Consider the following 21,112-nt stretch of genomic DNA (forward strand, 5'->3'; position numbering starts at 1 on the left):
CAATTCCTCACGTGTACACACCTCTCCGATGGCCCCACGGCTGCCCTCCCACTTCTGACAACAGTGTAGCGAATTCAGGGTATAGCCGTGACCGGGACTCGATCCCAGGTTCAGCGACTGTAAAGCCAACACCTTAACCGTTACACCTGACGAGGTCACTACATTTTGTGTTAAATTCGCTACAATATCAACAAAAAAAATCACTCACATAATTGACACATACACATGGATTAAGAGGCCTAATTGCATTACATTCAATTCAATGTAATACTCGTCAATTCAATTTACTGAATTAAGAATGTATAGACACTGAGTAAGGTTACATGCACACAATATGATTATTGTTGATAGATTAATATAATAGTTCGCTGAAAATGTTAACATGCTTTGCAAGAAGAAAGATTTCCCTAATAATCCTGTTTACATGGAAACATCTGAAATCAGTCTACTTGATGGGAAATAAATGCAGAACATCGCCAATCAAAATAAACATTCTACCACAGCGACCATGTTATTTTTGCGAAGCCTACTTGATTCTAAGTTCGGACATATAACATTTGTATGTGAAAAATATTTCCAAGATGTATAGCCTACTTTCAGTTTTTCCAAACTCACTTCACTCCTGCAAGAGGGAGGCTTGAGCTACCAGTGCTGGCAGTTCAAATACACCGCTGGAACGCGGATTACGCTGTTTACGTCCTAATAATTCGAAAAATGTATCAGAACACCAGGTGTTTTAATCGGCGTATGCTTACTTCGATTACGATAATCAGAGTAAAGTGTTTACATACCTATTTCCATATGCAGACAACTTCTGTTTACATGTCCTAATAATTCGAAAGACTGATCAGAAAACCAGGTGTTTTAATCGGCGTATGCCAACTTCAATTAAGATAAATGGCCTACTGCCATACTCGGACAACTGCCATAAACCGTTTAATATCGAATTAGTGTGCAGGTAAATGTACACCATGTTAAGTAAACAAAGGGCCTCAATTTCACATAGTGAATCAGTCTTGCCATTCTCCTCAAAGTCCCCAGTACATTCACATTTTTCATTGCACTTTTGATGACTCTCCTGGCTCTTCCTCCTCATCTCCAGTTTTTCTCTCCTTTCCCCCTTCTTCCTCTTTCTCTTCGACATCATCATTTTCTGATGTCCCAGAACTTCCAGCTTCCTCACCATCACTCTCTGTATCATCCTCTTCCTCAGCAACACTAAACAAAGATGATATGCAATACCATTTACCAACATAGTTGTCACAACAAATGTGAGACTGAAATGAATTAAATATATTATGATTTTCAATGCAATATAAAGCAACGTGTCTTTATTACCGACGGGGTCTGTTAAGATTCATGGATTCTCTCCCTGAATCAACATCGAATGGATCTGCAAAGACAATGGATTAGACATTTTTGGTTCAAGACAGTGTCTGAAGAAATACACAAACACTCAAAGTAAAATATGTTAAAGGCTAAGCTTTCTATGACATCTATAGTGCTCTTCCCTCCGAAGGCATAACACGGTTTTCTTAACACCTTCTTGTATGGCTAACCATTCACCCCTTACTCAACTCCAGATATTTCCTGGGATTTGGCCCAAAACTTCTCTTACAGTAACTTACCAAACTCCTCTTTCTCAGGAGGGGTGTTAAGGTACTCTTTCTCCACAGCCAGCAGCTCCTCCTCTGACTGACAAGCTGCATAGCGCTCCAGCAGAGTCTTGTTCAGATCCAGAAACACAGTCCCCCACTTAAACTTCCTTAGCAGAATCACGGCCAGGTCCCGGAAACCTGCATTTCAGACATGTTAATTCATGACACTGCCAACACTACTAAGGTAATCTGATGGTAAAACCAATTAAATTGTATAGATGGGCATTTGTGTCAAATCTTCTATTCAGGTAAATGCGATACGACACCACAGGTTATGAATTAACTGCAGAATAGCTCAAGCCTTACCCACAATGCAGAAGGTGGCAGCAAAAGCCTCCACACAAGACAGCTTGCAGGGCTTGCCATAGTTCACTGGGTTGGCAGCAACCAAGTACGGTAGCAACCGAGGATGACTACCTATCATTTTATTGAAGGGCGTCTCCTCAAGTTTAGCCCAAGAGCAGTCAATGACAGCCAGTCCATTCTGAGCCACAATGTCCCTGAAAAATAAAGGAAAACACAGGACTCTGACTCACAAATACTTGTATATACTATTGAGATATGCCCCAATAATATTGCTTAGAAATTGATGGTCGTGGTCGGTTAAACTTGTCCTGATCTCACAGACAGTGAAAGGGTAAAGTTATGATAAAATTATATCCAGCCCTTATCTATCAGTGGTAATGACGTGCTTAGGGTTTAGGCCATGTCAAAAGCATCACTCACCTGTCTGCTGGTGAGACATATTTGGTGCCCATGGGGCTCAGAATGAGTCCGTGGAACCTCTGGTTGAGGCGTAGGTTGTGAACAAAGCCTTTGCGGACCAGCTTTCTTCCTGTGCAGCGCTTTGGGTCGCAGTGGCCCAGTTCCCACATAGCCAGGGGGCAGGGCAACTTCACCTGGGCAGCCTCCCCTGCATCATCAGGCTGCATGCTGGCTGAAACAGAGAAAAACCAACCAAGTTACCAACCTGGTCTCAGAGCATTTCGTATTATTCTGTATGTAAATCCGAGAAGCTTCATTAAGTATGATATGTTACTTTTGGTATGGTTACATAAGACAGATGGTTACTGAAAGGGTGGTTGCTCGGGGTGGATGGGGTAGGCGTATAACGTGAACATCTAGCAACCCAAAGGTTGTGAGTTTGAATCTCATCACGGACAACTTTAGCATCTTTTCAACTACTTACTACTTTTTAGCTACATTGCAACTACTTAGCATGTTAGCTAACCCTTCCCCTAACCATTTTAGCTAACCCTTCCCCTAACCCTTTTAGCTAACCCTTCCCCTAACTCTGAAACTTCACCCTAACCACTAACTCCTAACATAGCTAACATTAGCGAGCTAGCTAACGTTAGCCACCTAGCTGCCTAGCTAGAATTCATAACATATCATACATTTAGCAAATTCGTAACATATTGTACGTTTTGCAAATTAGTAACAGATAATACGAATTGTAATTCGTAACATATCATATAAAACATATCATACAAATTAATACATACTTAATACATACCATACGAAACGTAAAATATGCTAAATGGAGAGTCTCGGATTTACATACAGAATAATAAAACATGCTCTGAGACCAGGTTGAAGTTACATGATCACACACACACACACAACATGACTGGTTATCGGTATGACACATACTGTTTCGGAAGAGGCATACTGTACCTTGCAATGCACCATGCATCTCTTCTGTGAAACACTCAAGAGATTTCCCCTTCATCTTGTGTCGTTTATCTTTCCCCTTGTTCACTGGGCGCTCAAATTTACCCTGTTTCTTTCGTCCCATGGCAGAACTGTCAGACTCTCTCTACCTAATGTTAATTGACTCAAGAGGAAAAATGTGACAAATGTATTCGCTAACGTTACTTTACATAGATGGCTGCTGTAGTATCAAGCCAAACCTGACTTTGAAGCACTTGAATCAACTGGTCCAACAGAACATAAATAAACATCCAAGCAAGCTACCAAAATAACATAGAAAACGTGTAATCCGCTCCTCTTGAATTGAGATTATATTGTGTCGCTTTAGTTGACTAAATGAAAGTATAAACAACAATTTCGTTCACTTTTCATGAGCTCAAACTGTACGTGAGGAAGGACTAACACGCAAGTGCAGACCGTGTATTTTGGTCAGCTGACTTCTTCCCATGTTTCCCTAATGGTCACGTGGCCACTACTGTAGGACAAAAAATATAGCCACAGATTATATAGCTAGCTAGCAAGATAGCTAGAGAAACGTAAACGCAAAGAAGCAAATGAAAGTCCACTAATCATGTATTATACATCGACTACAATACTACATTTACTATGGATATGTCTGCTCTGTCTTACCCTGCTGAGTAAGTATTTTTCACTTAATTAATGTACTCAAACAAAGCAGCATCTGTCGTTTCAAGGGTTCTTCCGGGTTAGGTTTTAGAGGCGCGTATGGCGAACTCAAACATTGTAACTAAAATATAGAGCAGTTATAACGTTAATATATACTTTTTTTTACGTTATGTGGCTCTGGATTTGATTTTACGTGTATATTCAGGATTAACACTGCTGACAAATGGTGTAGCTCAAATGTTTCTTACTTGTCTTTTTTAAATTAAAACTGCAATATGTATACTTTTTGGGTGACCCGATCAAATGCACATAGAAATGTGAGTTATAGCTCTGTCATTCTCATTGAAAGCAAGTCTAAGAAGTGGTAGATATGTTCTATATGCGCAATTTCTGTGCGTCCCGTGCTCAAGTTTCGTTTGTGCATCATCTTTTTCTTTCGGTTTTGTACACCAGCTTTAAACAGCTGAAAATACAATATTTTTGGTTATTGAAAATATATTTCACAGCGGTTTAGATAATACAATTGTACACAAACTGAAATTAGGCGAACTATTAGAATTTTAGCAATAATTTCACATGATCAATTACATTATCGATTGGTATCAATACACATGATTAGTTTTAATGATAAATTACTTACATTTCCTCCTGTTTTCAATCACTTCAAGACAGTAGCTTGAAACGTAGGCCATATTTATTCGTATTCATTTGACTTTCCATGTCCATTTGCAATAGTTGTAAAAAAAAATGTTACAGTACGCTATTCATTGACAGCTGGAGCCATTCTGCAAATGAGGGCGGCACCTCTTTTTTCCAATGCCTTAAAATTACCCTTTTAGCAATGAGAGTTAGTGTCCTAAGAATGGAAGCATTTGGTGTATTTTCTGGGAGGTTCATTACCAGCAAGATAAAGAGTGCATTTGTGTGTAGTCTGTTTTCTATTGCTCCTTGAAATAGAGAGAATATTATTTTCCAATATGCTTCCAATTTAGGACACTTGACCAACATCTGCACAAGCCCAGCCTCATCTGATATACATTTTCAACATTTGCTGTCAGTTGTCATTTTTGCCATGTGAATGTTTGAGTCCAGTAGGTTCTATTAATTATATTATACTGAACCATTTGTGTTTTAGACTCTGCATGTTTTAAAACAGTTTTTACATACCTTTTCCCATTCAATTCTCTATTTGCACATCATCTTTTGCACATCTATCATTCCAGTGTTAATATGAAAGTGTAACTATTTTGCACTATGGCCTATTTATTGCCTTACCGCCATAATTTACTACATTCGCACACTGTATATATATTTTCTGTTGTATTTTTGACTTTATGTTTTGTTTACCCCATATGTAACTCCGTGTTGTTGTTTTTATCGCACTGCTTTGCTTTATCTTGGCCAGGTCGCAGTTGTAAATGAGAACTTGTTCTCAACTGGCTTACCTGGTTAAAGGTTAAATAAAAAAAAATACTTGTATATGAATCTTTATCTTTACCTCATTTCTCTCTTAAGGGAAGTGTGTAGTCCCCTTGTTTTTCGTAAAAAAAATTTATACACTCTTGATGCCAGGTGGTTTTTGGAATGGACATCCTTTATGAAACTTTCCAATTCGTTAAACTCATGTTTACATTTACATTGTTCAGGCAGTCAAGTCGGCATAAATAACAATCTGAATGATTCTAAAATGGTTGGTAGAGCCGGTCTTTTCCTTCAGTTCATTCAGATCCATAGTTTTACCGTCTTTATACAAATCCGCCACTGTCTAAACGCCAATCTGTAGCTAATCTCTCCACAATACTGGTCTGTGATTGATTGATTAATATGTGTGAATTGCTCCAGATGGTTGCTTGGAGAGAGGTACGTAAGGAAACTGCATATTTATTTCCAACAATTTTATGAACATTCCAAGAAGCATATATTTTTGGATGGCCTTTTAGATATTTGAGAAGTATTCCCTATGCTATCAATCTAAGTGGCATGGGGTGGGATATTTATTCAATTGCTAACCAAGAGGGGGGTTATTTTGTTGGGTAGAGCCAGTATACGGTTTGTCTTGTTACATATTACATGTAATATGTTTTAATATCTTGAATTGCCATACCTCCTTTATATTTTGGCATCATTAGTTTCTCAAGGTCAATGCAGGGTTGCTTTGAATTCCATATACATTTAATGATCTGTTCATTGATCTTCTTAAAAAATCATTGTGGTAGATTGAGGCAACATGCTTAGTTTGTAATTGATTGTAGGAGCAACTATTATTTTTATTATTTCAGTTCTTGCTCGGAATGTTAAAAAGACGGAGGACCATCTCACAAAGTGTGCTTTAAAGGAATTCACAATAGCTTCTAAGTTCTCTTCAGTCTTCTTCAAATGTTTATAATTTTAGTGTGGATGCAGATGGTTTATTCTTGTTAAAATTCTTATTTTAGGCCCATATTCATTTGCTGGTAAAATGAAGATTGTTGAGGAACCAAATACATTTGGGTAAGTCATATTTTATTCTATAATTGTATTAAAGATATGTTTCAAAAGTTAAATGTATGAAGGTATAACATATACTCATTCAGTCAGTGTAATGTGGTTCCCTCCTATTTGTCTAGGCTCAACAATCCCTTTTTGGCCCAAGGAAGTAGACTCCAGCCCAAGGTGACTCCAGGCCCAGTGTCAGGTAATAAGAATACGTATTACTTACTGGGTTAACTACATTATGGTCTGCAGACTGCAATTATATATTGTACAGGTATAGCAGTACAGATTGATACTTTCACCAACAGTGGGAAGGTACCGCAGTAGTCTGGTCTCTTTTCATTGTTGCTCAATAATAAAATGATTGAACCAAGTGGAACATATAATCCCCTAATACAGAGGTAAATGAAATCACAATACGTCACCAACTGGTTTACATTTGTGAAAGCAAAGGAGGAGACGGTGCTTCTAAAGTAATTATCTAAATCTGTCAGCACTGGCAGATCATGTGATTAATCAAGTATATACAGGTAACTGCCAAAATAAAAGAAACACCAACATAAAGTGTCTGAGTTTGTTCAGCGTTGTGTAGGCCGATTGACTCCGACAGTAAACAAACGACACAACACGCAGCAAACACTTCATTATTACATCTTCGGTCGTCGTGGAAAAGACGCATCGTTAAAAACATCTGTAAACAACTGCTTGCAGTTCTGAACCGACCTCGATACTAAGGAGATCCTGAGGGAAATCGACGAGTATCAACAGCTTTATGCTATGGAGGAACAACATACTCCTCCATCTTGGAAAGATCCGGCTACCTCACAAAATAACTCTTAACCCGACAAAAAAAGAAAGACAGATTAATCTACAGAAAAGTTGTGTGAGGAGGTAGCAGGGCTGAGGGGGAGTTTGGAGTTTAGCCAGAGTGAAAATCTCACCCTCCTAGGAGAGAACAAGGCACTCACAGCCAAGGTAAAAACCCTTGATTCCAACATGGATTGTCTACTCAGTGAAAACAGGGTGATGAGGGAGTCGCTACTAGACATACAAACCCGTAGCATGCGTGAAAATCTAATATTTTCTGGGATTCCTAAGGACGCATCCAATAATCCAGAAGGGGCAATCAGTTCATGCAATCCGCCTTCATGCAATCCTCTAGAGACTGTAAACAAAGTGGCTTTCCACCGAGTGCACAGACTTCGATCTCGGAGCGACAAGACCAAAGGTCCCCGACCTGTCATTGCAAAATTTGATAAAAAGCAGGGGAAGGGAGCTTAAAGGCTCAAAATTCGGTCTCAATGACCAATTTCCCCGGGAGATAAACGAACGTCGCAAGAAGCTGTATCCTGTTCAGAGGCAACAGAGGGAGAGGGGTAAACGTGCCTTTCTCATTGTGGACATACTCTTTATAGACGGACAGCTCTTCTGAGACAGCTCCATAACACCATGGCTGTACTAAATTCTACGGGGATGTCAGGTTACGGAAAAAAAAAAGTATGGGAACTGTAAAAATATCTGAACACTGAAGTTGATATGAGCTCTTCTGACACACACTTAATCTCTCTCTCTCTTCTAGCACTCTCTCTTTCTCTCGCTTTTCTTCTCTCCCCTCTCTCTCCATTGTTGAGAACTTTTCCATAATGTTATGTTCTTTGTTTGTCAATCTTTTGTATGTCTTTGGCTACATGCTAATCTATTTTTACAACAAGCAATGGGAAGATATCAGAACAGGGACGTTGGGGAATAATAATATATTGTACGGGATATATTTGTACTGTAGTGAAGCCGTCTCTATAGTAATGCAAGGTCTCTTTCATGATCATGTGAAACGTCAATTGCTATGGAAATGCTGGGATGTGTTTATCTATGAAAATTATGTTAAATGTAATTATGATGCAACTATGAGGGTGATACGATATGGATTGCAATTATCATCCTCAATATTAAGGCTATACTCACTTCATGTTACACACATAGACACTCAACCATGCAAATTGGCTGGGCTATTATTTATTTGGACATCACACATTATAGTCTTACTCTTATCCAGACATCATACACACTCTCACTAAATCACATCCAATATCATACACACTCTCACTAAATCACATCCAATATCATACACACTCTCACTAAATCACATCCAATATCATACACACTCTCACTAAATCACATCCAATATCATCCACATCAACCTACTCAGATTTACTACACACATAATATCTTGACTCAATTTTCTAACATCTGTGGCATTGGCTCACAGGCAAGGGAATAAAACAAATATTGCTAGAACCTGTTTCTTGAATTCTAAATATCAGACATTTGAAATCTCTAATTTTGACCATCATAATACCTCTTATGGCAGTAACTTTACAAGCACTAATTATGGCCATTTTAGACTGAGAATAGTATCTAGTTATGGTAAGGGGTGAAATGAGTATAGCCAGTTATAATTGTAACGGTTTAGCGGATTATAAAAAAAGATCAGTCTTTACGTGGCTAAAATAAAAGGAATATAACATATACTGTTTACAGGAAACTCACTCTACATCCTTAGATGAAGTTGTGTGGAAAAAGGAATGGGGTGGTGAAATAATTTTCTGTCATGGACAAAGGAACTCAAAAGGTTTGATGATATTAATTAACAAACACTTCGATCGGAGTTGTGCAAATAGTCAGGAATGATTCGCAAGGAAGATGGATCTTTTTTAATATGAAAGTGGATGAAAAACAGATTTGGCTCATTAATCTATATGGTCCAAATCAGGATGATCCATACTTCTTCAAAAATATTTATACCAATTTATTGAATTTACAGGCAACAAATGATCAAATCATTATGGTGGGAGACCATAACACAGTGTTAAGGACCTCAATGGACCATACAGGAAATCACTCTACAAACTATCATCACCGTGCCCTTAAGGACATCACTAATATTATGGACACATTAGAAATAGTGGATATTTGGAGACTAAAAAACCCTGACCTAGTGAGATATACATGGAGGAGACTTAAACAAGCTAGTTGTCTTGACTACTTTCTTGTCTCTTTCTCTCTTGCATCAAAGGTTAAAGTATTAATAGGAGACAGAATGTGATCGGATCATCATCTAATTGGCCTTCACATAACTCTTATAGAATTTCCACGTGGACGGGGATATTGAAAATGTTATCAAAGTTTACTGGAGGACAATTTATTTTTAACTAAGACAAAATAATTTATAACTGCATTTTTCCAGTACAATATAGGTTCAGCAAATCCCCTTATTGTTTGGGATACCTTTAAATGTACCTTCAGAGGTCATTCAATTCAATATTCATCAATAATAAAAAAGCAGTTTCTGTCTAAAGAGACAAGACATGAACTAATATTACAGGTAGATAGCAATAAAAACGATACTACAGAGATACAAAATAAGTTAGAGGAAAACAAAAATAACTGGAGGAACTTATTCAAGAACAATCTAATGTAATCTATTACAAAAATAAAGCAAACTGGATGGAATATGGAAAAAATTCACCAAATTCTTCCTGAATCTCCAACATAGGAACGCTACCTAAAATAATTTGCAGAAACTCATTACTAAAGACGGAGTCCTCTATGATTCTCCAAATTATATTTTAAGAGGATGTTCTCTTCTCTGTCTAATCCTGACCCTCTGAATAACGATTACTGTAAGGAATTATTTCCAAATAATAATAAAAAAAGGAAAATTAACTAATGTACAGAAAGAACAGTGCGAAGGCCAAATTACAGAGGAATAACTTTTTGATGCTATTAAATCCTTTCAGGCTGGAAAAACTCCAGGGCTTGATGGCATACCGGTAGAGGTACAGTGGGGAAAAAAAGTATTTAGTCAGCCACCAATTGTGCAAGTTCTCCCACTTAAAAAGATGAGAGAGGCCTGTAATTTTCATCATAGGTACACGTCAACTATGACAGACAAAATGAGAAAAATAAATCCAGAAAATCACATTGTAGGATTTGTAATGAATTTATTTGCAAATTATGGTGGAAAATAAGTATTTGGTCACCTACAAACAAGCAAGATTTCTGGCTCTCACAGACCTGTAACTTCTTCTTTAAGAGGCTCCTCTGTCCTCCACTCGTTACCTGTATTAATGGCACCTGTTTGAACTTGTTATCAGTATAAAAGACACCTGTCCACAACCTCAAACAGTCACACTCCAAACTCCACTATGGCCAAGACCAAAGAGCTGTCAAAGGACACCAGAAACAAAATTGTAGACCTGCACCAGGCTGGGAAGACTGAATCTGCAATAGGTAAGCAGCTTGGTTTGAAGAAATCAACTGTGGGAGCAATTATTAGGAAATGGAAGACATACAAGACCACTGATAATCTCCCTCGATCTGGGGCTCCACGCAAGAGCTCACCCCGTGGGGTCAAAATGATCACAAGAACGGTGAGCAAAAATCCCAGAACCACACGGGGGGACCTAGTGAATGACCTGCAGAGAGCTGGGACCAAAGTAACAAAGCCTACCATCAGTAACACACTACGCCGCCAGGGACTCAAATCCTGCAGTGCCAGACGTGTCCCCCTGCTTAAGCCAGTACATGTCCAGGCCCGTCTGAAGTTTGCTAGAGTGCATTTGGATGATCCAGAAGAGGATTGGGAGAATGTCATATGGTCAGATGAAACCAAAATAGAACTTTTTGGTAAAAACTCAACTCGTCGTGTTTGGAGGACAAAGAATGCTGAGTTGCATCCAAAGAACACCATACCTACTGTGAAGCATGGGGGTGGAAACATCATGCTTTGGGGCTGTTTTTCTGCAAAGGGACCAGGACGACTGATCTGTGTAAAGGAAATAATGAATGGGGCCATGTATCGTGAGATTTTGAGTGAAAACCTCCTTCCATCAGCAAGGTCATTGAAGATGAAACGTGGCTGGGTCTTTCAGCATGACAATGATCCCAAACACACCGCCCGGGCAACGAAGGAGTGGCTTCGTAAGAAGCATTTCAAGGTCCTGGAGTGGCCTAGCCGGTCTCCAGATCTCAACCCCATAGAAAATCTTTGGAGGGAGTTGAAAGTCCGTGTTGCCCAGCGACAGCCCCAAAACATCACTGCTCTAGAGGAGATCTGCATGGAGGAATGGGCCAAAATACCAGCAACAGTGTGTGAAAACCTTGTGAAGACTTACAGAAAACATTTGACCTGTGTCATTGCCAACAAAGGGTGTATAACAAAGTATTGAGAAACTTTTGTTATTGACCAAATACTTATTTTCCACCATAATTTGCAAATAAATTCATAAAAAATCCAACAATGTGATTTTCTGGAGAAAAAAAATCTCATTTTGTCTGTCATAGTTGACGTGTACCTATGATGAAAATTACAGGCCTCTCTCATCTTTTTAAGTGGGAGAACTTGCACAATTGGTGGCTGACTAAATACTTTTTTCCCCACTGTATACGACAACTACTAGAAATAATAGAACAACATTAAACATCTAAGAAGCCAGGCCTGGTATTTATAGCGTATTTTGAAAAGGCCTTTGATAAAGTAAGACTGGATTTTATTTATAAATGCATGGATTTTTTCAATTTCGGTGATTCTCTTATAAAATAGGTAAAAGTAATGTATAGCAACCCCATGTGTAAAATAGTAAATAGCGGCTACTTCTCAGAGTTTTGAATTGTTAAGAGGGGATAAACAAGGGTGTCCACTGTCGCCATATCTATTCGTTATGGCCATTGAAATGCTAGCTATTAAAATCAGATAAAATAACATTAGAGGATTAGAAATCCAAGGCTTAAAAACAAAAGGTGTCCATGTATTTTTTTAATTTTTAATTTAACTAGGCAAGTCAGTTAAGAACAAATTCTTATTTACAATGACTGCCTACACCGGCCAAACCCGGACAACGCTGGGCCAATTGTGCACCGCCCTATGGGACTCCCAATCACGGCCGGTTGTGATACAGCTTGGAAATGAACCAGGGGGTCTTTAGTGACGCCTCAAGCACTGAGATGCAGTGCCTTAGACTGCTGCGCCACTCGGGAGCCCATGACTCAAGTTTTATATTAAGTCTGCAAGCTAGATCCCGGCAATGTCTCACTGAAGATCTAGATAACTTTTCTGGACTCTGGACTAAAACCTAATTATGATAAATGTACAATATTACGTATTTGATCTTTAAAAAATACAACTTTTACATTACCCTGCAGTTTACCTATAAAATGGGCTGACTGTGAAGTAGACATACTTGGTGTTCATATCACAAAATATATAAATGAGCTCTCCACAATGAATATCAATAGAAAACTAGTAAAAATAGACAATATCCTGCAATCATGGAGAGGTAAATACCTATCTATTTATGGAGAAATTGCCCTGATTAACTCCTTAGTCATATCTCTGTTTACCCACTTACTTATGGGGCTGCCTACTCCTGATGATTTGTTTTTCAAATCATATGAGCAAAAAATATATCTTTATCTGGGATATGCTAAACCAGACAAAATAAAGCGTGCCTATCTATATAATGAATATAAACTAGGTGGGTTGAGATTATTAAATCTAAAAGCACTAAACCTCTCTCTAAAAGCTTCACTTATCCAAAATATTTTCTTGAACCCTAAATGGTTCTCAAGTAGATTACTAAGAAAAGCTCATCCATTATTTGCCTTTGTGCAGATTGCCATGTCTCATTTTTGATTAATTGAAAATGAAACTTTTTTCAAAGTATCTCTATTTTTCAAACAAACATTGCAGAGGCTACAATTTCAATTTCATCCCCTTGAAAAGGTAGAACAAATATTACAATAAATATTATGGCTGAACTCAAATGTGCTGGTTGATAAAATAACTGTATTTATGGAAAATATGTTTGAAAAGGGTATTTTGTTTTTAAATGAAGAGTTATGTCTTTCATGGAGTTATCGGAATTGTATGGGAAGGTCTGCTCAATCCAAGATTAGAACCAATTGATTACAGCATTACCCTGAAAATGGAGGAGGCAGGTGGCAGCGGGAGGAGGTAGGGAATTGGTCTGTCTGCTCAAATAAAGGATCAAAACTGGCAGAGGAATAAAAATAGCATAAATAGGAAAGTATACCAGTTTCATTTGAGGACCAGGATGTTGATAGCTGTGCCATACAGATTGCAAAATAGTTGGGAAGAGATTTCTGATGTTCCGATTCCATGGTACAGGGTGTACGAGTTGATATATATAAAACGATGCAAGATTCAAGACTTCATGCTTTTCAGCTAAAATTCTTGTACAGAATTCTTGCCACCAACAAAATTTTGAATATTTGGGGCATACAATCATTGCAGCTCTGCAGATTTTGTTGTGAGGATACAGAATGAACAGACTATTTGTTTTGGTATTGCCCTCAGGTAGCCTGTTTCTGGTCTCAGGTTCAGGAAGGGCTGAAAATGCATAACATTGATCTAAAATTGACACTAGAAATAGTATTGTTGAGAGATCTGGAGAGACCGGATCAGTCAATTACTAATATACTAATACTCTTAGTAAAAGTATTTATCTTCAACTCGCAATCTGTGGATTCTATTCGATTAGAGAGATTCAAATTGTATGTTAAACATCACTGCATAGTTGAAAGATATATGCTGCCTAGAAATCCGAAGAGGGTGGCCAGCAGAGATAGGTGGGATGGGCTTAGGGAAGCTGAGGGTTGGGATGTGGAATTGGAGACAAGTGGGAGTGGTTGCTGGGCGGGGGATAGAAGGACGGTCAGAGATAAAAGTCAAAAATAAAGTCAAAATAAAACAGAACAAAAAGTACATTTGAATGACATTAAGGGGCAGTGCTGTGTTTGTACACATGCATATACACACACTCTCATTCAAATTGAATTATTTTATTTTTCTCAGGGGGGGGGGGGTTCTCAGATGGTTGAGGGGCAGCTCTTGGGGAACTGGGGGGGGGGGGGGGGTGTCTTGGAGGGCTGGTGGCCTGGCGGTTGGGAGCTTGGGCCGGTGGCTGATGGGTCGCTGGTTCGGGTCCCTGTTTTTGACCTTATGGGAGATCTGTCGACGTGCCCTTGAGCAGGGCGTTGACGCTGGATGCTTTTGTGTGTCGCTCTGGATGGGAGTCTGTTCGATGACTAATGTGATGTAGATGTTGAGCGGCTTCACTGCAAGTAGATTGTATGTTTTAAATATTCAATAATACCAAAAAATATATTTAAAAATAACAAAGTGTCTTAATAGGGCGTTGGGCCACCACGAGCCGCCAAAACAGCTTCAATGCACCTTGTCATAGATTCTACAAGTGTCTGGAACTCTATTGGAGGGATGCACGCCATTATTCCACGAGAAATTCCATAATTTGGTGTTTTGTTGATGGTGGTGGAAAATGCTGACTCAGTCGCCACTCCAGAATCTCCAGTAAGTGTTCAATTGGGTTGAGATCTGGTGACTGAGACACACATGCAAACTTTAACCCCCTATGCTCCTTTGAGACCCCTCTTTCAAAGTCACTGAGATCTCTTCTTCTAGCCATGGTAGCCAAAATAATGGGCAACTGGACATTTTTATACATGACCCTAAGCATGATGGGATGTTAATTGCTTAATATACTCAGGAACCACACCTGTGTGGAAGCACCCCTTACTTTTTTCAATCTTTACTAACGACATGACACTAGCTTTGAGTAAAGCCAGTGTGTCTATGTATGCGGATGACTCAACATTATACATGTCAGCTACTACAGCGACTGAAATGACAGCAACACTTAACAAAGTGCTGCAGTTAGTTTCAGAATGGGTGGCAAGGAATAAGTTAGTTCTAAATATTTCAAAAACTAAAAGCATTGTATTTGGGACAAATCACTAAACCCTAAACCTCAACTAAATCTTGTAATGAATAATGTGGAAATTGAGCAAGTTGAGGAGACTAAATTGCTTGGAGTAACCCTGGATCGTAAACTGTCATGGTCAAAACATATTGATACAACAGTAGCTAGGATGGGGAGAAGTATGTCTGCAATAAAGTGCTGCTCTGCATTCTTAACAGCACTATCTACAAGGCAGGTCCTACAGGCCCTAGTTTTGTCGCACCTGGACTACTGTTCAGTCGTGTGGTCAGGTGCCACAAAGAGGGACTTAGGAGAATTGCAATTGACTCAGAACAGGGCAGCACGGCTGGCCCTTGGATGTACACAGAGAACTAACATTAATAATATGCATGTCAATCTCTCCTGGCTCAAAGTGGAGGAGAGAGTGACTTCATCACTACTTGTATTTGTGAGAGTAATTGACATGTTGAAAGCACCGAGCTGTCTGTTTGAACTACTGGCACACAGCTCGGACACCCATGCACCCATGCATACCCCACAAGACCTGCTACCAGAGGTCTCTTCACAGTCCCCAAGTCCAGAACAGACTATGGGAGGCGCACAGTACTACAGTGAGGGAAAAAAGTATTTGATCCCCTGCTGATTTTGTACGTTTGCCCACTGACAAAGAAATTATCAGTCTATACTTTTAATGGTAGGTTTATTTGAACAGTGAGAGACAAAATAACAAACAAAAAATCCAGAAAAACGCATGTAAATTTTTTAATGAATTGGTTTGAATTTTAATGAGGGAAATAAGTATTTGACCTCCTCTCAATCAGAAAGATTTCTGGCTTCCAGGTTTCTTTTATACAGGTAACGAGCTGAGATTAGGAGCACACTCTTAAAGGGAGTGCTCCTAATCTCAGCTTGTTACCTGTATAAAAGACACCTGTCCACAGAAGCAATCAATCAATCAGATTCCAAACTCTCCACCATGGCCAAGACCAAAGAGCTCTCCAAGGATGTCAGGGACAAGATTGTAGACCTACACAAGGCTGGAATGGGCTACAAGACCATCGCCAAGCAGCTTGGTGAGAAGGTGACAACAGTTGCTGCGATTATTCGCAAATGGAAGAAACACAAAATAACTGTCAATCTCCCTCTGCCTGGGGCTCCATGCAAGATCTCACCTCGTGGAGTTGCAATGATCATGAGAACGGTGAGGAATCAGCCCAGATCTACACGGGAGGATCTTGTCAATGATCTCAAGGCAGCTGGGACCATAGTCACCAAGAAAACAATTGGTAACACACTACGCCGTGAAGGACTGAAATCCTGCAGCGACCGCAAGGTCCCCCTGCTCAAAAAAGCACATATACAGGCCCGTCTGAAATGAATGATTCAGAGGAGAACTGGGTGAAAGTGTTGTGGTCCAAAGAGACCAAAATCAAGCTCTTTGGCATCAACTCAACTCGCCGTGTTTGGAGGAGGAGGAATGCTGCCTATGACCCCAAGAACACCATCCCCACCGTCAAACATGGAGGTGGAAACATTATGCTTTGGGGGTGGAAACATTATGCTTTGGGGGTGTTTTTCTACTAAGGGGACAGGACAACTTCACCGCATCAAAGGGACGATGGATGGGGCCATGTACCGTCAAATATTGGGTGAGAACCTCCTTCCCTCAGCCAGGGCATTGAAAATGGGTCGTGGATGGGTATTCCAGCATGACAATGACCCAAAACACATGGCCAAGGCAACAAAGGAGTGGCTCAAGAAGAAGCACATTAAGGTCCTGGAGTGGCCTAGCCAGTCTCCAGACCTTAATCCCATAGAAAATCTGTGGAGGGAGCTGAAGGTTCGAGTTGCCAAACATCAGGCTCAAAACCTTAATGACTTGGAGAAGATCTGCAAAGAGGAGTGGGACAAAATCCCTCCTGAGATGTGTGCAAACCTGGTGGCCAACTACAAGAAACGTCTGACCTCTGTGATTGTCAACAAGGGTTTTGCCACCAAGTACTAAGTAATGTTTTGCAGAGGGGTGAAATACTTATTTCCCTCATTAAAATGCAAATCAATTTATAACATTTTTGACATGCGTTTTTCTGGATTTTTTGTGTGTTATTCTGTCTCTCACTGTTCAAATAAACCTACCATTAAAATTATAGACTGATCATTTCTTTGTCAGTGGGCAAACGTACAAAATCAGCAGGGGATCAAATACTTTTTTCCCTCACTGTACATAGAGCCATGACTATATGGAACTCTATTCCACATCAAGTAACTCATGCCAGCAGTCAAATTTGATTTAAAAAACAGATAAGAATACACCTTATGGAACAGCGGGGACTGTGAAGCAACACAAACATAGACACATGCATACATGATAACATACGCACTATACACACATGTACACATGGATTTTGTGTTATAGATATGTGGTAGTAGAGTAGAGGCCTGAGGGCACACACTTAATATGTTGTGAAATCTGTTATTAATGTATTGTAATGTTTTTTAAATGTATAACTGCCTTAATTTTGCTAGACCCCAGGAAGAGTAGCTGCTCAGCTAATGGGATCCATAATAAATACAAATACAAATACCTGCTTTCAATATACTTTGTATCCCTAATTTACTCAAGTGTTTCCTTTATATTGGCAGTTACCTGTAGATTCCCTGTCTGTCTAAACTGACCATTCCTAGCACTGCATTCAGTATGACCATACCTAGCACTGTATTCAGTATACATACAGCCCTGCTTTTTACTTGTGCTCTTTTCATAACATTGCTAATCCTTTCTTGTAGGACCAGCACATCTCCACCGACTAGCAGGAAAGTGCTACAGTTACATAGAGTCCACGTAAGTACTGGGCAACTGAGCACCTACAAAATCAACACCTATCTGCTGCAGTGAGAACTTTATGGCAAAGTTTCGATCAAACTGTTTAGGACATATTTCTTCTCTGTACCAGTTTTCCAATTGGTTGATTCAACGCTAGTCAAAGTTGCTAGATGACATGTGTAGATAATAGGTATATTTGAGAATACATCTCTGTTGTTATTTTGTTTAGGTATAAATATGAATTCTGTCCATTCCACAACATCACCCAGCATGAGCAGTCATTCAGGTGGAATGCTTACAGTGGCATACTGGGGTGAGTGGATCCTCCACAACACAATTTCAAACTGCACTCATCTTATCAGGTGAATTAGATTCATTGAAGCATGTTATCCTATGAATACATTATTTCCATTCAACATTTACACCCTTTGTCTTTCCAACAGAATCTGGCAGGAGTGGGAGATTGTGAACAACACCTTTTTGGCCATGTGGATGAGAGAAGGAGATGCCTGTGGGAATGAAAATAGGAGAACAAAGGTAATACATTGCTTGTGCTCATTCCTTCCAGAGGCCAACTTACAAAGCAGGATTGGTGAGCGTTTGTGAGTAGTACATTTACATTTGAGTCATTTAGCAGACGCTCTGATCCAGAGCGACTTACAGTTAATGAGTGCATACATTTTTCATACTGGCCCCCCGTGGGAATCGAACCCACAACCCTGGCGTTGCAAGCACCATGCTCTACCAACTGAGCTACAAGAGTATAACGTGCACTACCCAGTCAGCAAGCTTTGTGAAAGGCCTTTAAAGACATCGTAGAGTTGAATGTTGCTGTTACTGTTCTTGGTGGAAATATTTTTTCTCGTTTCACTAGGTCATTCTGACCTGCGGTGGAAGTAGCAAGTTGGCTCAAGTGTCAGAGCCCACTACCTGTGTGTATTCTCTAACCTTTGAGACCCCACTTGTATGCCACCCGCATTCTCTCTTAGGTAAGACAAACAAAATGACTCTTATATGAACATTTAAGATGGTGCTTGTTTGCGTTCTGAGTCAAACGTGTGTCCTCTCATCAAGTGTACCCAACTCTGAGTGACAAGCTGCAGATGGAATGGGATGAAGTCGAACAAGCCCTCTATGAGAACCTCATTACTGAGCAGGTATGACGTTACTTACTAACATGGGTCCTGATAAAGCATTGACATTGCCCTGTCATAGCACATATATGAGTGTTGGAATACACAGGAGTGTAAAGGTGCTCGCAGACAGAAAGCGGCAGGCGGGGTGGCCTATTCATTTTCAATGAGGCGGGGGGTGGAATTCTATCCAGGCGGAGCGGTCGGCGGTGCTCGTGCACATGAAAGCCAATTAGTGGAGAAAATAGGAATCAGCTCTATTTGGGCGATATCCACTCCGGAGTTTCGCTTCCTGTCTGGAAAGCGCTTAAGAAGTCCTCTAACGTGTATATGTGTATTACAGGGCTACAATAATCTACTGAGGGATATTTTTGAGGATGCTGGTTTCCTAAAGAGCCAAAAGGTAAAGGAGAAGCCGGAGATCACAACTACCTCAAAGACACATGATTCCTTGCAGAAATGCAATGAGGTAAGTTCACTGGAGAGAATCCAAAACCACTTGTGACCATGAGTAGTAATGGAAGCCCCGACATTTAGAGCTTTCAGCTAATGCTCTAGTCTAGCTATCCATATACATGACATGTCATTGAGAAGTTGTATTTATTTTAATTTCTACGGATGCTTGTTTTATACAGGACGTCCGTAAACAGAGTGAAGAGATTGCGAGATTGCAAGCTCTCCTCACTCAACATAACATTCCCCATGAGTCAAAGGCGGGTGAGTCTTAGCATTATTATTCATGTACTAGTCCATACTTCTCATTTAATAGATGTAGGAAAGGAATCCCTTCTTAAGTAACATGTTATGATTGCATTGGTCCATACAATGTTAACATGTTTGCACCCTTTCTTCTCTCTACGGACAGCTAAGGCGAAGATTCCAGTGACTGTGCAAAATCGGCACCTGAGGGGGGACAACGGCCTCATTGCAGACCTACTCTGAGGATCTCAGACATTTACACAAAATATTAATAATTGCAGACCACAAACTGGACAGCAGAGAAGGCAGATGTCACACAGTTAACATGCCAGTTCCACATTAGAGAATTCAAGTATTTAAAAAAATACAACTTTAGAGAATCAACCATGTTTTCTTGACTGTGACATTTACTCTGAGTGACAAGCTGCAGACTACCAGTAGTCTCTAATGGCATAGCTACATTCTTAGAATCATTGTTTTTCAACTCCATTGTCTGTCTAGACTGAAATCATACCTCTGCTATCAAAGGAAGGACGCTGAAGATTTAAATTGTTTGATTCAGATTTTTTTTTTTTTAAAGAAAATAAAAAGTTACAGCCTTGAGCAAATGCCAATTATTTTGTCATATGAGATTAAAAAGGTGCTTTAACCAACATATCGGATGACTGTCTGTGTGCACTACAGGCACATGCAAGTCAGTGGCAAGGGTTTCTTAGCTGGAAAGAGGACCCTATTCCATTGTGGTTCTTCTGAGGCATCTAGCTTGGTCTATTTGGTTCTGAAACTGCATAAGAACTCTTGGATGGATGACGTAAAGCGAAATGTCATCCTCCTCACAGGCTGCTTCTCGGAGGCTGTTTACACATTTTCTTATTTTTTAACGGCAGTGGGGGATTTTGTTTTACATTTACATTTTACATTTTAGTCATTTAGCAGACGCTCTTATCCAGAGCGACTCACCATTGAAAGAATCTACATCGTCCAGTGGGACCTCCACCTTTGACAGCGCCTCACCACTACCATTGCTCTCACCTGGATAATAATCTTCTGACGATGGACTTCTCTGTTAATTGCTAGACACAAACCATGAATTTTGAGCCATTGAGGTAAAATGACAGATGAGGCACTGCATGTCTAAAAACTGCAGCTTGTCAATGATACATTTTCGCCTCTGTTCTTTCTTCAGGG

At 39.7% G+C, this 21,112-nt stretch overlaps 2 protein-coding genes across 3 annotated transcripts; one reads left to right on the forward strand and one right to left on the reverse strand.

The window, feature by feature from the left end:
- Positions 1 to 230: 230 nt before the first annotated feature.
- On the reverse strand, positions 231 to 4,808 carry tsr3 (TSR3 ribosome maturation factor). Of its 2 annotated transcripts, none has more exons than XM_084169406.1 (7): positions 4,639 to 4,808; positions 3,336 to 3,495; positions 2,385 to 2,595; positions 1,965 to 2,158; positions 1,629 to 1,796; positions 1,339 to 1,393; positions 231 to 1,218 (listed from the first exon to the last, which is right to left on the reverse strand). In XM_084169406.1, the coding sequence occupies exons 2-7, from the start codon at positions 3,454 to 3,456 to the stop codon at positions 1,056 to 1,058; spliced, it is 912 nt and encodes a 303-aa protein (XP_084025532.1). In that variant the 5' UTR covers positions 3,457 to 3,495; positions 4,639 to 4,808; the 3' UTR covers positions 231 to 1,055. The 2 variants fall into 2 exon arrangements, with proteins under 2 accessions (XP_084025532.1, XP_084025533.1); XM_084169407.1 differs by having other exon boundaries at positions 3,336 to 3,438; positions 4,639 to 4,726.
- Positions 3,927 to 20,490, forward strand: gnptg (N-acetylglucosamine-1-phosphate transferase subunit gamma). Its single transcript, XM_084169423.1, has 11 exons — positions 3,927 to 4,009; positions 6,434 to 6,488; positions 6,605 to 6,672; positions 18,056 to 18,110; positions 18,322 to 18,405; positions 18,536 to 18,629; positions 18,967 to 19,081; positions 19,167 to 19,249; positions 19,569 to 19,694; positions 19,861 to 19,942; positions 20,091 to 20,490. The coding sequence occupies exons 1-11, from the start codon at positions 3,943 to 3,945 to the stop codon at positions 20,165 to 20,167; spliced, it is 906 nt and encodes a 301-aa protein (XP_084025549.1). The 5' UTR covers positions 3,927 to 3,942; the 3' UTR covers positions 20,168 to 20,490.
- The last annotated feature ends 622 nt before the right edge of the window (positions 20,491 to 21,112 follow it).

Source organism: Coregonus lavaretus, assembly GCF_964263955.1.
Source record: "Coregonus lavaretus genome assembly, chromosome: 1".
Taxonomy (NCBI): Eukaryota; Metazoa; Chordata; class Actinopteri; order Salmoniformes; family Salmonidae; genus Coregonus; species Coregonus lavaretus.

What these genes read in the sequence shown, in the direction of transcription:
- gnptg (XM_084169423.1), top strand. Translation starts at nt 3,943, where the DNA reads ATGTATTATACATCGACTACAATACTACATTTACTATGGATATGTCTG. An exon ending in GAGGAACCAAATACATTTGG is followed by an intron (nt 6,489 to 6,604) that starts GTAAGTCATATT and finishes CTATTTGTCTAG; the next exon opens with GCTCAACAATCCCTTTTTGG. An exon ending in ATGAAAATAGGAGAACAAAG is followed by an intron (nt 18,630 to 18,966) that starts GTAATACATTGC and finishes TCGTTTCACTAG; the next exon opens with GTCATTCTGACCTGCGGTGG.
- tsr3 (XM_084169406.1), bottom strand. Translation starts at nt 3,456, where the DNA reads ATGGGACGAAAGAAACAGGGTAAATTTGAGCGCCCAGTGAACAAGGGG. An exon ending in GATGCATGGTGCATTGCAAG is followed by an intron (nt 2,596 to 3,335) that starts GTACAGTATGCC and finishes TCTCTGTTTCAG; the next exon opens with CCAGCATGCAGCCTGATGAT. An exon ending in TGCCACCTTCTGCATTGTGG is followed by an intron (nt 1,797 to 1,964) that starts GTAAGGCTTGAG and finishes TCTGAAATGCAG; the next exon opens with GTTTCCGGGACCTGGCCGTG.